The sequence below is a fragment of the Saccopteryx leptura genome, chromosome 1, assembly GCF_036850995.1.
Source record: "Saccopteryx leptura isolate mSacLep1 chromosome 1, mSacLep1_pri_phased_curated, whole genome shotgun sequence".
NCBI lineage: Eukaryota > Metazoa > Chordata > Mammalia > Chiroptera > Emballonuridae > Saccopteryx > Saccopteryx leptura.
This window is the reverse complement of record NC_089503.1, coordinates 52,389,669-52,408,661: the sequence shown is the minus strand read 5'-3', so window position 1 is coordinate 52,408,661 and position 18,993 is coordinate 52,389,669. Positions and strand designations below refer to the sequence as shown.

The 18,993-nt window shown below is 42.9% G+C and overlaps 1 protein-coding gene across 1 annotated transcript; it reads right to left on the bottom strand.

Annotated features, from left to right (window-relative positions):
* Positions 1-4,043: 4,043 nt before the first annotated feature.
* On the bottom strand, positions 4,044-14,115 carry OVCH2 (ovochymase 2). Its single transcript, XM_066360584.1, has 7 exons — positions 13,980-14,115; positions 11,845-11,954; positions 9,174-9,265; positions 6,000-6,172; positions 5,569-5,664; positions 4,884-5,035; positions 4,044-4,282 (listed from the first exon to the last, which is right to left on the bottom strand). Exons 1-7 carry the CDS (start codon positions 14,065-14,067, stop codon positions 4,073-4,075), a joined length of 921 nt encoding a protein of 306 aa, XP_066216681.1. The 5' UTR covers positions 14,068-14,115; the 3' UTR covers positions 4,044-4,072.
* Positions 14,116-18,993: the final 4,878 nt, after the last annotated feature.

Here is an 18,993-nt window from a genome sequence, read left to right as displayed (position 1 = left end):
GAGGTGGGCGCTGAGGGAGGAGTGGCAGTGTGGGCTACTCACTGCGTGCTGTCGGAATAGAGGTCGGGGCTTTCTGGGAAGTGCAGCTCCACCTCAGCCTCGCTGACCACTAGATGTTTCTCACTGCATGAGGCTGGGCGGGAAACCCACAGAGTCAGGCTGACAGTGAGGGCTAGTCACAACAGCCCTCGCTTTCCAGAACCTGTACAGACTCAGGAAGCTCCTGGTTCTTCGTTATGCATGCTTCCTGTTTTCACAAAATCTTTACCCACCTTGGCTTCGAGATGCCTTATTCCTTTTTGTTCCTTTTAGGTCCCACTTAACCTTGAGATTCTATGATTTCTTCTCCTTCACTCTTCCTTCTCAGACCCCATACTCCATTCTATAAATGCAGATGTTTTCCAGGTTCTGTCATTAGTCTTTACCTCCATGCCTGAGCCCACTGACCAGTCTCATTCATCCTTCTGGTTTTGACTATCATCTCTACATTTCTGAACTTCAGACCCAATCTTTCAACTATCTCCTAATTACCTCCCCTGTAACTTAATATGCTACAAATGACATTTCTCTGGGTATGCAAAAGTGCTTCCCTTCCGGTTTGATTACTTTTATCTACCCCTTTCTTAGTCTCCCATGCTCAAAACTTCGGTAGCACACTTGATTCCTTCTCCCTCTCCACCCTTCATCGAAGTGACCAACAGGTCCTAGTTCTTCTTGTTTCTGTTTCCTCCTTTCCTTCTCTGGTCCTCACCCTAGGTCATACCTTCATTTCTTAATCTTTGAATTAATGCCTAATCTCATAAATCCACTTAGAATTCTTCCCCCCTCTAATCTGTTTCCTATCTGCTGCTTTAGACCACTCAAGTATACTCTAATCTGTTTAATTAATTCTCAGTAAAGGACATATTTCTTTGACTAGCATTCTAAATTTTCATAATTGGTCTCAAGTTATCTAATCTCCCTCATAAAACTCTACCCCATATCCTACGCTTGAGCTGCTCTGACATATTTACTGGTCTCTGTTACAACCTACATTTTCCCATCTCCACCCTGTAGTACATCCAGGATGATGCCTGGAATATTTCTTCTCCTGTATCCCATTTATGCCTCACAAAATTCTACTCATTCTTTGCTTTTTAAGGTTCAACTTAGAAGATGTCTGTGTTTCAAGGCCACCCCCATTTTCTTTCTTTCTTTCTTTCTTTCTTTCTTTCTTTCTTTCTTTCTTTCTTTCTTTCTTTCTTTCTTTCTTTTTTTTTTTTTTTGATATATTTCCTAAGTTAGAAGCAGGGAAGCAGTCAGACTCCCACATGCACCCGACCAGGTCCACCCAGCGTGCCCACCAGGGGGTGATGCTCTGCCCATCTGGGGCGTTGCTCCATTGTGGCTGGAGCCATTCTAGCGCCTGAGGCAGAGCCCATGGACCAACTTTGCTCCAGTGGAGCCTTGGCTGCGAGAGGGGAAGAAAGAGATAGAGAAAAAGGAGAGGAGAAAGGGTAGAGAAGCAGATGGGCACTTCTCCTGTGTGCCCTGACCTGGATTCAAACCTGGAACTTCCACACGCCGGCCGATGTTCTACTGCTGAGCCAATCAGCCAGGGCTTTTTTTTTTTTTTTCACCCTGCTAGAAACAGCCACTTACTCCTCTGTGCTCTCAGGGTGCTCTTACTCAGATTGCTTTTTGTAGGGAGTTCCACAGACTCACAGAACCACCAAAGATTTGAGCTAAAGATGCCTTAGAAACCATCTGGTCCAAACTCTTTTCTTTTTCTTTCTTTCTTCTTTCGTGAAAGGAGATAGACAGACTCCTACATGCACCCCAACTGGGATCATCCACTTGGCATCCCCTGTCTGGGGTTGACACTTAAATCAACTGAGCTATCCTCAGTGCCTGAGGCTGACACTTGGACCAATTGAACGACTGTCTACGAGAGGGGAAGAGAGAGAGAAGGGAAAGAGGGAAAGGAGAGAAGGAAGGGAAGAGAAGCAGATGGTCATTTCTTTTTTTTTTTTTTTTTTTTTTTGTATTTTTCTGAAGCTGGAAATGGGGAGAAACAGTCAGACAGACTCCCGCATGCGCCCGACCGGGATCCACCCGGCACGCCCACCAGGGGTGACGCTCTGCCCACCAGGGGGCGATGCTCTGCCCCTCTGGGGCATCGCTCTGCCGTGACCAGAGCCACTCTAGCGCCTGGGGCAGAGGCCAAGGAGCCATCCCCAGTGCCCGGGCCATCTTTTGCTCCAATGGAGCCTCGGCTGCGGGAGGGGAAGAGAGAGACAGAGAGGAAGGAGGGGGGGGTGGAGAAGCAAATGGGCGCTTCTCCTATGTGCCCTGGCCGGGAATCGAACCCGGGTCCCCCACACGCCAGGCCGACGCTCTACCGCTGAGCCAACCGGCCAGGGCCAGATGGTCATTTCTTATGTGTGCCCTGACTGGGGATCAAACCTGAGACTTCCACATGCTGACTGATACTATCCACTGAGCCAACTGTCCAGGGCCCCGAACTCTTTTCTTTATAAACGAGGAAACTGAGGTCAAAGGTAGGAAGGAACTTCCCAGAGTCACACAGTGAATTCATTGCATTCATGCCAGGTAACTTTTGGGGAAGGTGTGTATTACCACATCTGTACCACCTTTCCCTCCTCCTTCAAGTCTCTGCACTAAAGCAAGGATCTGGCAAATGTTTGCTGAATGGATATGGAGCTCTGGATTGACAAGATGTGAAATGGGAAGTAATCCAGGGCTCCAGCTAGGTGAGGGGCCACAGTGACTGGCAGGGAATGGCTGTGGATTTTACATGTTGTAGCTTTATGCCTAGAGAGTGGGGAAATCTCTTACAGAGAAAGACTTTTGATTATAAAGGGAACTGATACTCAGAAACACTAAATATTAAGTCGTACTTCTGGGGGAGCAGGCTGGACAAATACCTACCTCTGGAGTGCTTTCTCTGCTTCCCTGGGAAAGAAAAGGAAAAATGCAATTCAAGGTTTCTGGTATCCTAAACAATATTTCAAGAAGTTAGCATTTCCTTGACTTAAAAGTACAGAGATTTTCAAGTCAATATGCAACAAATGAAAGGCTAATCTGTGGAAAGAACAGAAGGGATAAATTGACAAAGCAGAAAGTGGCCTTTTTATTTTAAGAAAATGATTTCACTCTTTTTATTAAATGGGAAAATTAAGAGACAGGCCATGATTAGCTTGGAGATTACACAGAGCAAGAAGTGGTCGTCTGGTCTACCCCTCTCATTTTACATGACAAGGGAAGCTGGAAGTGGAAGTAACTTACCCACAACCACAAAAGAATTGCTGGGATAGCTACAGCTTGAACTGAGAGTTCAGACACCTCCATTGGTAGGTACAAGTTCTTACTGAACTAATTTGAATTACCCCCTTTGGAGAGAAGTAGACACCCTACTAGGGCTGGAAGCCACCAGTTAAGAAAATAATTAAGTTTGATTTGGAGGCAGAAATGAAGTCTCAGTTAACTCACTGGTTAGTCCAGGAGAAGGGTATATGTAGATAGACCCAGGACTTTTCAGATTTATGGTATCTGGATTTGTACCAGGCCTTTCAACTGTGGCATTGCTGATATTTTGGATTGCATCATTCTTTATTGTGGCGGCTGTCCTATGCATTGTAGGAGGCTTAGTAGCATCCATGGCCTCTACCCACTATGCTAGTGTCGGCCTATCCCCCAGTGTGACAACCAAAAATATCTCTAGACATTGTCCTCTTGTGAGGGGTCCTGTGGTTAATAACAACCAATCTGTACTATTGCTAACTGAATTTTGCTAGCACAGTTGAGAAGTGGTGAATACGTATCCCCAGGTGAGATAGTTTCAATTAAAGGCAAATTTGACAAAGTCTAGCGTGGATGCATTCATGTTTCATTGAGTATCTGTGTGCTGTACCACACACCATGTTTTACTCTTGTTTTAGCCTTAGGAAATACCACAGTTCTGATGTGCTACCCTAAGAATAGAAGCAGGCCATCTGGTTCAGTGCTCCCGACTTGCTTAGACTCTGCTGATGTTCTCTCTGGCCCTGGCTTTTTTTTTTTTTTTTTTACTTCATCTGCTAGCTTTATTACCAGTTTGGATGTGTTTGTGGATCCAGGGAAGCACTTTACTAAGATCCGTGAAGATCCCAGGGGATCCTTGATCATCTTTCTGCACGTTGTTTCTCCAGCCTCGACCACAGCCCAAACCCCAGGAAGTCACACCGGCGAGAGTCCAACCCCCTTTCTCATTCCGGCACATGAGGGAACCTCCTGAATCTCCCTGCAGGGAAAAAGTCTCTGTTACCATCATGGTCAGTGTCTTTCCCCCCTTAGAGATGTTAGATGAAGATCAATGGCATTTCTTCACTTCTGGTAATGTGGACTCGGGCCTGGGAGAACAGGCAAGCACAATTTACACGAGATCCTCAGCTCTCAATGGAGCCTATCAGGTCTACTCCTTCTTCCCCATCCTAGACTTACATCAAGCATCAGGCTTCCTTTTCCTGTCTCACCTTACAGGCTCAGAGAAGTCTCGCCCAGTAGTAAAATTGACCTCAGTTTTCAGTCAGCAGGAGGAACGGAGGGAAAGTAAAGTTTCTATTACACATGACCTGGAAACCTCTACATAGCAAAGAGCCAGCCGTTCTTCAGAGGTGGGCAACGCAAGCTCATTATTGGCATCATCTGCTATTTAGCCTTTTGGAAAAAGTGGAAGATATCCTCTGAATTCACACTCCCTGACATAAACAGGCCATTTAAACTGTACTTTTATTTTCACTTAACCTCTCCTGTTCACTCTTGACCCTTCTTTCCAGAGTCCAGTCTTATAAAGCTGAGGGACGCCCATCCTGGGACCCGGCCGCCCAGCCGCTCCCACCTACCTGACATGCATCTCTCCCTCCATCTGGGAAGCCTGTGCAGAGAAACGTCTGCCCACTGATGGGTTTCTTTAAGGTTAACAGAGCTGCCACACACTCCTCCTGGCTCAAAATGGGCACGTTCACTTCCTGCAACACTTGTGGGAGGATGCCATCTAGAAAACATAGAGATGAGAGCCCAGCAAGGCTCTCGCCACCCTTGCTGAGCTTGAGGTGTCTGTTCCATTCAGGACTGTATCTTTTGGAAAGACCTAAATTTCTTTTTTTTTTAAATTTATTTATTGATATTAGAGAAGAGAGAGAGAAACAGATGGACAGAGCATCGGCCCCAGATGGGGTTGCCAGGTGGATCCTGGTCAGGGAACATGTGGGAGTCTATCTCCCCTCCTCTCACTTGGAAAAGAAGAAAAAGAGAGAGAGAGAAAGGTGGGAGGAGTGGGAAGCATCAATCCCATAGTAGTTGATCCTCATATGTGCTTTGATCAGGCAAGCCTGAGGTTTCAAACTGGTGACTTCAGTATTCCAGATCGATGCTTTATCCACTGCACCACCACAGGTCAGGTGAGATTCTCTACTTTTAAAAATGTTTACACAATTGTTTTTTCAAAAAACATTAAAATTTCTATTTTCTGAGTACCCAGCAGAAAGTTCTGACATCGATGAAGGGGAGAGGCATAGGAGTTCTTACCTTCTGTCAGGCGGCCCCAGCCCGCAGTTGTGCAAATCAGTCCAGCCTTAAATTGTTCTCCTGGCTCCGGCAGACACACGGGTCCCATGAACTGACCTGAGAAATAAAAACAGTGTACGGTGTGGAGAAGAGGACAACAGAAGCCACTCACCAGTTGACATCTATGTGGTTCTCCCAAGGTCTCATAAGTGCCTGACACTTCCATGTGTCATGTGTCAGACAGAGAAAGACCCTCTCCCTACTCTATATAATTCTCTATCTGAAGCCACAAGCAAAAGTGTTTCAGGTGGGGACTCTTCCACCTTACATTCCTGTCCCTAATCCATAACCCAGAATTGTTGGCCATGATATATAGTCTAAGGACTGTGCTATAGAACAGAATTTATGGAGAACATGGGGTAGATAATTCAGAGTGAGCCTGAAATGTTTACCAAAATGGAAGGTGCCAGCCATCTTCAAAAGAGCAATGTCATAGTTCATTGGTTTCTTGATGGAGAAATTTGGGTGTATGATGATGCTTTCAATGGTGAGGTTTTGCTCTCCTGGTTCCGTCTGGCTCAGGTCATGTTTTCCAGCAATCACATTCAAAGTTGATGCAGTATTTCTATGAAGAGGAAGCAGTAACATGAGTTGATTTCATGGAGCCTCTAAGTCTAGTTGCAGTGGTTGGCAAACTGGCCTCTTCAGAATGGCATGAATGGATAATGTGGGGTATGAGGCTGCTAAACAGAGAAAGTGAGGAGGATTCCAGCACTCAGTAAAAATGCAGACATTCTCGGCCCTGGACGGTTAGCTCAGTGGCAGAGCGTCGGCCTGGCGGGCAGGAGTCCTGGGTTCAATTCCTGGCCAGGGCACACAGGAGAAGCGCCCATCTGCTTCTCCACCCCTCCCCCTCTCCTTCCTCTCTGTCTCTCTCTTCCCCTCCCGCAGCCAAGGCTCCATTGGAGCAAAGTTTGCCCGGGTGCGGAGGATGGCTCTGTGGCCTCTGCCTCAGGCGCTAGAGTGGTTCTGGTTGCAACAGAGCGAAGCCCCAGATGGGAGAGCATCGCCCCCTGGTGGGCGTGCCGGGTGGATCCCGGTCGGGCGCATGTGGGAGTCTGTCTGACTGCCTCCCCATTTCCAACTTCAAAAAAATGCAAAAAAAAAAAAAAATGCAGACATTCTCAATTTGGGTGGGGAGCATAACAAAGAATGGCTTTATGGAATCAATGATGTAATAAACCAAACACGTTGCAATGTTATTTGTAAGATATCTGAAGATTTATATACATTGTAATTTAGGGGGTCTAACGCTATAGTGGACTTTATTTAGCTACCCTCAGTGGTTGGCCTGGCCTCAACATTAGCAGATGGTTTGTGATCCCCTCAAGTATGTTGTTTTCCTGTCAGAGATCTAATTATATTGTATATTGTGAAAAACAAAATAGCAGTATCACTGTGACCTCCCAGGGAACATGCACTCTCAGAACTTTGGGATTGATTACAACAATCAAGAATCTTCTTTCTACCTCCTTTATGTTTGTAATTTAGAGACCAGGCTTCCTGAAGCACAATTCTCTGAAAAAAAAAAAAAACAAAAAAAAACTTGAGATAAATTGAGATGGATTAAAAGCTTTAGACCGGCCGTTTTAGGGACCCTTCATTTTCAGAAGTGATGATTTTATATAAAAAATAAAATTGAGAAGGGTGTAATTTTCTCTTGGTAGACTTTCCTGGCTCTTGGCTATATTAAAGTTCCTAACCAAATACATAGTAACTCTCTAGCCCAGGGGTCTCAAACTCGCGGCCCGCCGAACAATTTTGTGCAGCCCGCAGACTAATCCACGAAGTTCAAAATATTTTGGATAAAATTAAGTAAGCCTAGGAGCCTACTTGTATTTTTCATTTCTCTAGCATCCTAGCTAGATATTAGCTTAATTAACAGCAGTTGTGATGCGAACTACAGTTTCTGGTCGTTTTGTGACACTGAATAAACTGCATGTACGATTGTGCTTGTTGTACTGATTTTTTTTTGTTTTCAACTGCAGTGAGAAAAGTGTTGCGTAACAGTTGCCTTTTGTAGACCTAGTGCGGCCTGCCGAACGGCTGTGATCTTGCTCTGCGGCCCACATGCTGAGTTGAGTTTGAGACCCCTGCTCTAGCCTAACCACCTGCCACATTGCAGTGAAACAATCAGTTGACTCTTCTTTAGACTGTCGATCTCTGGGGGCAGGAATTATGTCTTATTTTGTATCTTTGGTACCCCTCAGTACCTGGCACCAAGTAAATATCCAGCAGATTTAAAATCGGGCAAATACGGGGAAATGAACTTGACTGCAACCTAATGAGCACCAAGAACACTGACAACAGAGCATTTGAAACATACTGGGAAAGCCTGACCAGGCGGTGGCACGGTGGATAGAGCATCAGACTGGGATGCAGAGGACCCAGGTTCGTAACCCCAAGGTCGCCAGCTTGAGCGTGGCCTCATCTGATTTGAGCAAGGCTCACTAGCCTGAGCCCAAAGTCACTGGCTTGAGCAAAGGGATCACTTGGTTTGCTGTAGCCCCCTGGTCAAGGCACATATGAGAAAGCAATCAATGAGAAACTAAGGTTCCACAACCAAGAATTGATGCTTCTCATCTCTCTCCCTGTCTGTCTGTCCCTATCTGTCCCTCTTTCTCTCTATCTCTGTTACAAAAAAGAAAAAGAAAGAAAAATTGATGCTTCTCATTTCTCTCCCAACCTGTCTGTCCCCTCTCTGTCTCTGTAAAAAAAAAAAAAAGTGAATGTCATTGGATCAAAGTTCATAGAAGCAGGATCAATATGGAAGGAGATATGGGAGCCTTCTTAGTTTTCCTGGCCTCCTTTTGTTCTCTTTTATCCAATTCTTACAATGCAGAATGAACTGCATGGTTTTTTTTTCACTGACATTTAGGAAAACTAGGCGAGAACTTTCACAGATATATCTTTGTGATACTTTGTTTCTCACTTGGATATTATTCTTTTTTTTTCTTTTGTTTTTTTGTATTTTTCTGAAGTTAGAAGCAGGGAGGCAGTCAGACTCCCGCATGTGCCCCACTAGGATCCAACCTGCATGCCCACCAGGGGGTGATGCTCTGCCCATCTGGGGCGTTGCTCTGTTGCAACCGGAGCCGTTCTAGTGCCTGGGGAGGCCGTGGAGCCATCCTTAGCACCCAGGCCCACTTTGCTCCAATGGAGCCTTGGCTGCAGAAGGGGAAGAGAGAGACAGAGAGGAAGGAGAGGGGGAGGGGTGTAGAAGCAGATGGACACTTCTCCTGTGTGCCCTGACTGGGAATTGAACCTGGGACTTCCTCATGTTGGGCCGATGCTCTACCACAGAGCCAACTGGCCAGGGCAGATATTATTCTTTATTAACTTCCATCCATATTTAACTATTCTACTTCTCTGCAAGGGATATATGTTTCCCACAAAGTTAAGTGCCCTCTGACAATGTCATTGAGCCCTGTTTGTTTGATGCAGTTAAGATGTTCTCTCACTAGAGCATGCATCACACAGTTTCTGTTATAAAGAGCTACTGCTACTGATTCCAAGGGAAAGGCAGGGTCATCTGACCTCTGTCCATGTGCTAGGCCTTCCCTTACCTGTTTGCAACGCAGTGAGCCGCCGTGATAACCCACTGTGGCGAGATGATGGTTCCTCCACAGATGTGCTTCTCCCTTCGTTTCAGAGACACCTGAATTGCAAAGATCTTACATGGGAGCGGGTTAATGCCCTGGGATCCCCCATACCTGGAGACTGAGCATATTCTGATCAGTAGACCAGATATTGTCTTCATGAATATTAGAAATCATGGACAATAAAGGTACAAAACCCATTTCATGACAGCTGAGAAATAAAGAGCAGTGCTGGGCCCAGAACATTCCCAACCCTGGTGCACAGGAGAGGTAGTTAGTTTCAGATCATTTTGTTTAAATTGTTGGTATTTATAATATTGATTCATACTGTTGCTCTGACAATATAAACACTATCTGTGAATGAAAAGGAAGAAAAGGAGTCATAAGATACAGCAGAATCCAGACGTACAGGGCTGAGAGAAAGGTAGGCGAGAGGGCTGCCGGGGTTTTCAGCACACACTCCAGCTCCTCCAAGCCACCTCGAGCAGTCTGCTAGTGCTCTGAACTACTGGATCTCTACAGTTTCTGCAAGCCTGTTTTTTACTCTACCTCTATCTTTGTTTTTCTCTGATTATGATATTTGAATTGACTCTCAAATGGTTTACAGGGTATAAGTAATACTTTTAATTCTGTTGTTGGAATAAGAAAGTAAATAATTTATTAGAATTGCCCCCTTTTTGATCAAAAATTATTCAATGAGTAATTGAGTCATTTTTAATACAGAGAAAAAGCTAATAATAGAATAAAGAGGAAGTAAGTAAAAGTCAGTGTTTCATCCCTGAGTATAATTTGAATGTGAACTTCTGAACTGATTAGCCAACCAATTTTTTTTTTTTTTTTGTATTTTTTCTGAAGCTGGAAACGGGGAGAGACAGACAGACTCCCGCATGCGCCCAACCAGGATCCACCCGGCACGCCCACCAGGGGCGACGCTCTGCCCACCAGGGGGCGATGCTCTGCCCCTCCAGCGCGTTGCTCTGCCGCAACCAGAGCCACTATAGCGCCTGGGGCAGCGGCCAAGGAGCCATCCCTAGCGCCCGGGCCATCTTTGCTCCAATGGAGCCTTGGCTGCGGGAGGGGAAGAGAGAGACAGAGAGGAAGGAGGGAGGGGGTGGAGAAACAAATGGGCGCTTCTCCTATGTGCCCTGGCCGGGAATCGAACCCGGGTCCCCCCCACGCCAGGCCGACGCTCTACCGCTGAGCCAACCGGCCAGGGCCAAGCCAACCAATTGACGAAGTAAGCAATTGATCGCTCAACTATTCATCCAAGTAATTAATTCATCAACCCAGTGAACACAAACTCAGTCAGCCAACCATTACAAACTATCCATTGACCTAAAAGTTAATGTGACTTGCTCAAGAGAAATAAAAATGAAGAGTTATCATTCTACTTGCAAAATTAAATGGCAAAAATGCAATATGGTTACCAGGGTAAAGAAAGTTCGGGGGATTTCAAAGAGTATAAATGTAAACCCCACTGGCTAGGGCCAGAAGCACAAAGACATTGGGAGGACCAGGAAATTAGACTGAAAGAGAATTCTTAGGACATTTGCTGCTACAAAGGCAATGGCCTTGATTATTCCCTGAAACCGCCTATGGTATAGGCACAAACGTTATACCTCAGATATAAAGTAGACCTATGAATATAACACCTTTGACTTCCTTGGTCATCTTTAATTATAATGAGGTAAATGCAGTGTGTCCGTAAAGTCATGGTGCACTTTTGACCGGTCACAGGAAAGCAACAAAAGATGATAGAAATGTGAAATCTGCACCAAATAAAAGGAAAACCCTTCCAGTTTCTGTAGGATGATGTGGCAGCATGTGCGCATGAGCAGATGATGACGTAACACCGTGTATACAGCGGAGCAGGTCACGGCCATGCCAGTTGAGATGTGGATGGTACAGAGGAAAGTTCAGTGTGTTCTGTGGCTCACTAAATTCGAATCCGTAACCAAAGTGCAATGTGAATATTGGCGCATTTATAACGAAGCGCCACCACATAGGAATAGCATTACTTGGTGGGATAAGCAGTTGAAGGAAACCGGCAGTTTGGTGGACAAACCCCTTTCTGGTAGGCCATCAGTCAGTGAGGAGTCTGTAGAGGCTGTACGGGATAGCTACCTAAGGAGCCCTAAAAAGTCTGTGCGTGAGCCCACATCAAACTGCACTGAATAGGTATGAAACTGGGAGAATTTTCCTTTTATTTGGTGCAGATTTCACATTTCTATCATCTTTTGTTGCTTTCCTGTGACCAGTCAAAAGTACACCATGACTTTATGGACACACTGTATATTTTAAATATATTTATTGAACCAGACAATTATTTTTTAAATTGTAAATTTAAAAGGTTTTCATCTGCTTGAAGTGGGATTTTTGTTTTAGGGGTTGAAAGTTTAGGGTGGCATTTTTAATTTTTAGAAAAAGCCAATAGTGCATGTAACTTTTGTGGATACACCGTTTCTGGAACTTACCTGGTATACATCATGAAGGATGTGAATCCCTGCACCCACTCATGAGCTCTCTGGGGACAAGCTAGGCTCAATGGAGAGCACTGATGCACAGCATGTCATTCTGAGGGGGCCAATCCCAAGACTGCTCACAGTTCCCCCACCAGCAGATGTGTTCCGTGACTCACCTGCCATGGGTAAGAGCCCTTTACCACTTGGTTTCCCCCAACAATACGACTAAAAATGTTCAAGTAATTCCAAGGCTGTGCCTTCACTAGGCTCTGTCCACAAGGGGGAGCTGGGGAAAAGAAAAGATAAAAAATATTAGTGATTAGATAGCTTCTAAGACTGAGGGATACTGGAAACACTGTAGCAAGAAAACGCTGTAGGACATGCATCCTGTAGAAAGATTACAAAATGGCTTTAAGTTAGTATATAGTGAGATTTGCCGTGATTTGTAGTACAAAGGATTATTCAGCTTTTGTCACACTGGATTGGCAGAAATTAAGCCCCCTTTTGCCTCTGAGCAATCTGGACCCTTGGAGGCTCCTCACAACACTCTGTATTTCTGTGACATTAATTACATGCATTATGGTCATTTCTATGTCTTTCAACCTAACTAGACAAAGATATGAACTTAATCTTAGATATTCCTATATCCACAGTGTCCAACACAGCTTCTGATGCATAGAAGTTGTTGAATTCATTGAATGGGTGACGCAAAAGTCTGCCTTAGAATGTCGTTGTGTGTACATCTATCTATCTTCTGCTCTGCCCCACCCAGGGGACCAAGTCTGAGACCATGGTCTTTGGTACCTGGCACACAGTCAGGCAATTGGATTTAATTCTCTCGAAAGGTAGAAAGCAGATTTTTCAAGGAGAGTGGAATGGAGAGAAGACTGCAGCCTGGTTCACACACCAGACTGGTGTTAGGATAGAAAGGTTGCCCGTTAAGGGTAGAAAGAAGTCTTGTCTTTGTGAAAAAGATGTTGTCCCTAAAAAAGTTGCATTTGTTTATCTTCAGTTTTTTTGAGAGGGGAGGTGAGGTTTTGACTCCTCAGCTAAGAGATGGATTAGATTAAAGATCTTTGCAACTAGCCAGTGATTCAGGGATGGCACATCTTCTGTCTCTACCGCAGGTCATTCTTGTCTACCTGTTTCTTAGGAAGGCCTAGAAATCCCTGCCTCCGAATCACCCCACTTCTTTGACTAGTTAATCCTCTAATCCTTATTCATCACCTCAACTGAGGAGTCTTCCTTGAGTTACTCAAGGTGTGTTTTAAGTGTCTCTCTTCTTTACTGTGCAGTACAGTACTCTTTTCTCTCCCCTTTTACAGTTTTTCCATGCAGTATTGTGATAGTGAATAGTTTGTCTCCCTCATTGAGCTATGAACTACTCGAGGGAATAAAAGCTGTTTTTATTCACCTGTGTATTTCCACGGTTTAGCACAATTCCTAGCATAGAGGAGACACTTAGAAAGTCGGGCTGATGAACAAATGGTTTTCCTTGGGAACGTATCTTTCAGAGCACAGCTATTTAGATTAATACATTACAGTATACAAAGCTCTCCCAAATAACTCCTCATTTAAACCCCCCCACCCCCACACTCTATGCCTGTGAATCAAGCACTATTAGCCCCACTTCACAGCTGAGAAAACAAAGAATCAAAGAGATGCATAGCTAATTAACGGCAAAGCATGCATGGAACACTAAGCCTTCTGATTCTGAACCCACTGCAGCCATGGCATTGGATCAAACGCTTATTTTCTAGCTGTCTCACCTGAATGAATCATAAATACTTTGGACATAAAGTTTACTGTTTTCTGAACTCATTGAAGCAAAAACAGAAAACATGATGATTCTTAGGGCTGGCACAAACCTGTGGAGAAGCCTGCCAAGAGCTGTTCTCAGTTTACTTGGGGGGAAAAGACAATTTATCATACACTACAGTGAACATGCTTTACATTTCCCAGCAAGACCGTTTTCTGAAAAAACAGAAATGCTTCCAAATTTGTGCTGATTTCCAAAATTTGTTCCATGAGTAAGGATGGGATTGTGTAATCTGTCCAAATAATTGAACCATCCCAGTTCTTTCCAGATCAATGCAACTTGTCCAAGTTGTGTTCCATAAATGTTTTTTTTCCCAGCTTCATACACTGGTTTCAGAAGAGTCCAAAATAATTACATGAAAAACCATTAGGTCTCCAAAATATATTTGCTCCTCCTGTTTCCCCAAAGGGATATGGAATGGAATTATGATGCCCATTGCCAGCAAAGGTTACTCCTTCAGACAAAGATAATTATAGCTTGTTTGGCACTTACCTTTGGAAAGAGAGAGAGTTGCCGACTTACTTAGTTTCAAACATATCATTCCGAGGAGTAAAACCAGCTTATTCTTACTCATAAGCATTTTGAGATTCAGAAGTTTTCCCTGAAATTTTAAAGAGACTACAGAGAACCAAAGTAGGAAGCTTTGTGAGACCAGCAATGAGCCAATTTAAAAGGAGGTTATGCATTACCCAAGACTGAAGGCATTCAACCGTGTATATATGATGTTTCTGAAGGTGGTTTCTTGCCAACATCTTTGCAAGATGTGGGAGTCAACCACAGAAGCATAGTCTTGATTGAGCAATATTACATGTCTCATTACATTCACATCAGTTTGTTGCTTAGCAGAATGTATCTGGCTAGGTAAGTGGCTGATGTCTAATGGCAAACATTGCTGGCTTCTTAGTACAAGTTAACTGCTTTCTACAAGAGGATTTGATGTCACAGTTGTCCTTTTTTGCAAGGAGACTTTACTACATGCCTGCAAACAATCCACAAGAATATGCTAAAACATTTTTCTTCCTCATATTGTCCAAGTGTAAACGAATGGTTGTAGCCTTGTGTTAGAGAAGGAAAGGGCGGAAAGATAATTTGGTAGCACAGTCAGGAAGTCAGGCTACTTGAAGGACATTTAGGTTATGGTCCATTGGGGCATTTGTGAATCTGCATCCTCATTATTGTTTTGTATTTCTAGAGGGCACTCAGCCCCCTTTACTGCTACACCTAGTAGATGATGTGGCATGAGGAGGTGGCTCTGATTCTGTGCAAGTCTTCTTTCCTGGCTGAGTTTGTGATGCACAGTGAATGTGTGAGAAATAGCTGTGGATTGGCCAGTGCTGTCAATGACTGCATAGGGATATGAGATTTTTCTGGCAACTTTTACATATTACCTACCCCAAACAGCAAATGTCAAACCAGAAGCCTCTAACTTCCTTGTTGCAGTTTTTGCCCTTGTACAAAATAAATATTTTTTAAAATCAAAACACATATAAATAACATAAATGCAAAAGCATAACATAAAATTTAAAATTTGTGAGAGTTGCAGATTTAAGAAACAGTCAAGTCTGCATCCTTCCAGAAAGAAGGATACTCAAAGCCCTAGTTGCTTATTTCTTTGTTCAAAGGAGACGCTTCCTTTAAGTTCTGTATCAACACACTCAACTCATACCACAACACAGTCATCAGTTATCAACACACTCATACAACATGAAGCTGGTTAGCAAAGGTTTGATCCTCTCCTCTCTTGAGAGTGTAACGGATAACAATCCATTACTGTTAAAATCTTTCATCTTTAGGGAAAGTGAACCAGGTTCTGGGATACTAAGTTTCCATAAGGCCAGCTGTCTAAGCCTCCTAGAGTTCTAGAGATTACAATAAATTGTATCTTGTAGTAACTTGCAGAAAGGGACATAGTGATTTTTTAATGTATTGCAGGATCAGGTTTGCTAATATTTTGTGGAGAATTTTAGCATCTATGTGCATCAGGGATATTGGCCTATAGTTTTCTTTCTTTGTAGTGTCTTTACCTGGTTTTAGAATGAGAATAATGGTTGCCACATAAAATGAGCTTGAAAGTCTTTCCTCCTCTTGAACTTTTTGGAATAGCTTGAGAAAGATAGGTGTTAGTTCTTCTTTGAGTGTTTGGTAAAATTCGCCTGTGAAGCTATTGGCCCAGGACTTTTGCTTGCTGGGAGTTTTTTGATAACTGTTTCAATTTCATTTGTTGTAATGGTCTGTTTAGGTTCTCTGATTCTTCCAGATTGAGTTTTGGAAGATTGTATGTTTCTAGGAATTTATCCATTTCACCTAGGTTGTCCAATTTTTTGTCATATTGCTCTTAATGGTATTTTCTTACAATCTTTTGTTTTTCTGCAGTGTCAGTTGTTACTTCTTCACTTTCATTTCTAATTTTATTTATTTGGGTCCTCTTTTTTTCTTGATGAATCTGGTTAAAGGTTTGTCAATCTTGTTTACCTTTTCAAAAAAACAGCTCTTAGTTTCATTGATCTTTTGTTTAGCCTCTATGTCATTTATTTCCCCTCTAATATTTATTAATTCCTTCCTTTTACTTCCTCTGGGATTATTTGTTGTTCTTTTAATAGTTCTTTTAGGTGCAGAGTTGGGTTGTTTATTTGAGCTTTTTCTTGCTTCTTAAGATATGCCTATAATGCTATGAACTTTCTTCTCAGGACTGCTTTTGCTGTGTCCCATAGATTTTGGGTTGTTGTATATTTGTTTTCATTTGTTTCAAGGAAATTTTTTATTTCTTCCTTGATCTCATTGTTAACCCATTTGTTATTTATTAACATGCTATTCAGCCTCCAAGAGCATGGACATTTTCAGTTTTTCTGTTGTAGTTGATTTCTAGTTTCATGCCATTGTGATCAGAGAAGATGCTTGATATGATTTCAGTCTTTTTAAATTTATTGAGACTTGTTTTGTGCCCTGACTTGTGGTCTATCCTAGAAAATGTACTATGAACACTGGAAAAGAATGTATATTCTGCTGTTTGGGGGGGTGAAAGGTTCTGAAGTTATTGATTAAATCCAGTTGCTCTAGGGTGTCATTTAAGGCTGCTGTTTCTTTGTTAATTTTCTGCTGGAGAATCTGTTAAATGTTAGTGGGGTATTAAAATCCCCTGCTATTAGGAGAACAGAAGCTTCATATCCACGCATGCTGCAAATGGCTTTTTCCAGTCTACCTGAATCATTACCAGCTAGAAGCAGCGGTCATTGGGACTTGGACATGAGCTGCAAAATATAGAATGGTGACAACAATTCCAGTGCCATGCGGACTTTTCCTGTGGGGAACTTTCCTGGACTCCTGCTCCCTGTGACAGCTCCTAACAGACTGAACTGTGGTTGGGTTGCATTTTTCAGGGATTTGGCATGGTGATGGGGCCAACTTGGACTTGGGGAACATGTTAAGGACACTACTCTTTTAGGGATTCTTGCTGTATTGGCCAAGAGTTTGCTTAAAGGCTTTTAATCACTGTAAAAAAAATTAGAGGACTGGATGAAGAAGATGGGGCACATATACACCATGGTATACTATTCAGCTAGGAGAAATGGTGACATTGGATCACTTATAGAGGAATGGTGGAGTCTTGGTAGCATTGTGCGGGGTGAAATAAGCGAATCAGAAAAAAAACAGGAACTGCAGGATTCCATACATTGGTGGGACATAAAAGCGAGACTAAGAGGCATGGACAGGAGTGTGGTGGCTATGGGGAGGTGGGGGGAGGGAAGGAGGGAGAGGGGGAGGGGGAGGGGTACAGAGAGAACTGGATGGAGGGTAGCAGAGGATGATCTCGCTTCGGGTGATGGGTATGCAACAGAACTAAATGACAAGATAACCTGGAAATGTTTTCTTTGAATGTATGTACCCTGATTTATTGATGTCATCCCATTAAAATAAAAATTTATTTAAAAAAAAAAAAAGAACCACCACCTTCCGACCTCCTTTCCCCATGATGCCTCTAACCAGCAGCAAGTAGCCAGATGAATAACGGCGCCCCTATCTAACATAAAAGGTCGGAATGTGAGGTCGGTTGGCAATGGGGGGAGGTCACGTGAGGAACCAGGCCCGGGAACTTTGGCTGGAACCGCCAAAAAGAAATGGCCTGGAGCCTTTTGAAAAAGAACAACTGACTGTCAGCCAATGAAATTTTGCCACATCATATCAACCCGACCACCCTACCAACACTATAAATTACCCCTGGGCGGGGTAGGCGGCACAACTTCTCTGGCCCGTTTTGCAGACCAGAGAACCTCATGTGGGATGCGCTCTACTAAATAAAGCTTTTGCTATTCCAAAAAAAAAAAAATCCCCTGCTATTATAGTATTGCTGTCAGTCTCACCCTTATGTCTATCAAAATCTGCTCTATATATTTAGGTGCTCCTATATTTGGTGCATAAATATTTACAATGGTTATATCCTCCTGTTGGATTGCTCCCTTTATCATTATGTAGTGACCTTCTTTACCCCTTACTTTGCTTTAAAGGTTATTTTGTCAAATATAAGTATTGCTACCCCAGCTTTTTTTTCATTTCCATTTATATGAAATACGTTTTTCTATCCCTTCAGTTTCAGTCTATGTGTATCTTTTGTTCTAAGGTGTATCTCTTGTAGACAGCATATGTGTGGGTCCTATTTTCTTATCCATGCAGCTACCCTATGTCTTTTGATTAGAGAATTTAAATCTATTTACATTTAAGGTTGTTATTGATATGTACTTATTTATGGCCATTTTATTCTTTAAAGCTACAATTCTCTTTCTCTTGATTTTTTTTTTCCTTTGCTGTTTTTATAGCAGGTCCCTTAACATTTTTTGCAATAATGGTTTCGTTGTAATGAATTCCTTGAGTGTTTGTTTTTTTTTTGTCTGGGAAGCTTTTTATTTCTCCTTCAATTTTAAATGATAGCCTTGCTGGATAAAGAAGTCTTGGTTGTAGGTTCTTGTTTTGCAGTACTTTGAATATTTCTTGCCATTCCCTTCTGGCCTCAAGTGTTTCTGTTGAGAAGTCAGATGTCATCCTTATGGGGGCTCCTTTGTAGGTAATTAACTGCTTTTCTCTTGCAGCTTTTAGTATTCTTTCTTTGTCTTTTAATTGGCAATTTAATTATGATGTATCTTAGGTTTCCTTGGGTTCCTCTTTAATGGAACGATCTGTGCTTCTTGAACTTGTGTGACTTTTTTCTTCATCAGTTTAGGGAAATTTTCAGCTATGATTTCTTCAATCAGTTTATCTGTCCCTTGTTTGTTCTCATCTCCTTCAGGAATGAGATGTTGTTCCTCTTCATGTTGTCGCTGAGGTCTCTTAGAGTTTCTTTAGTCTTTTTAAGCCTCTTAGCCTCTTTTTTTTTTTTTTTTTTTGCTGCTCTACTTCTGTGCTTTCGTTTATCTTGTCCTCTAAATCACTGATTCGTTCCTCCGCTTCATTCAGATTGCTGTTGATTTCTTCTAGTGCAGTCTTCATTTCTGATATTGTTTTTGACCTTTCTGAC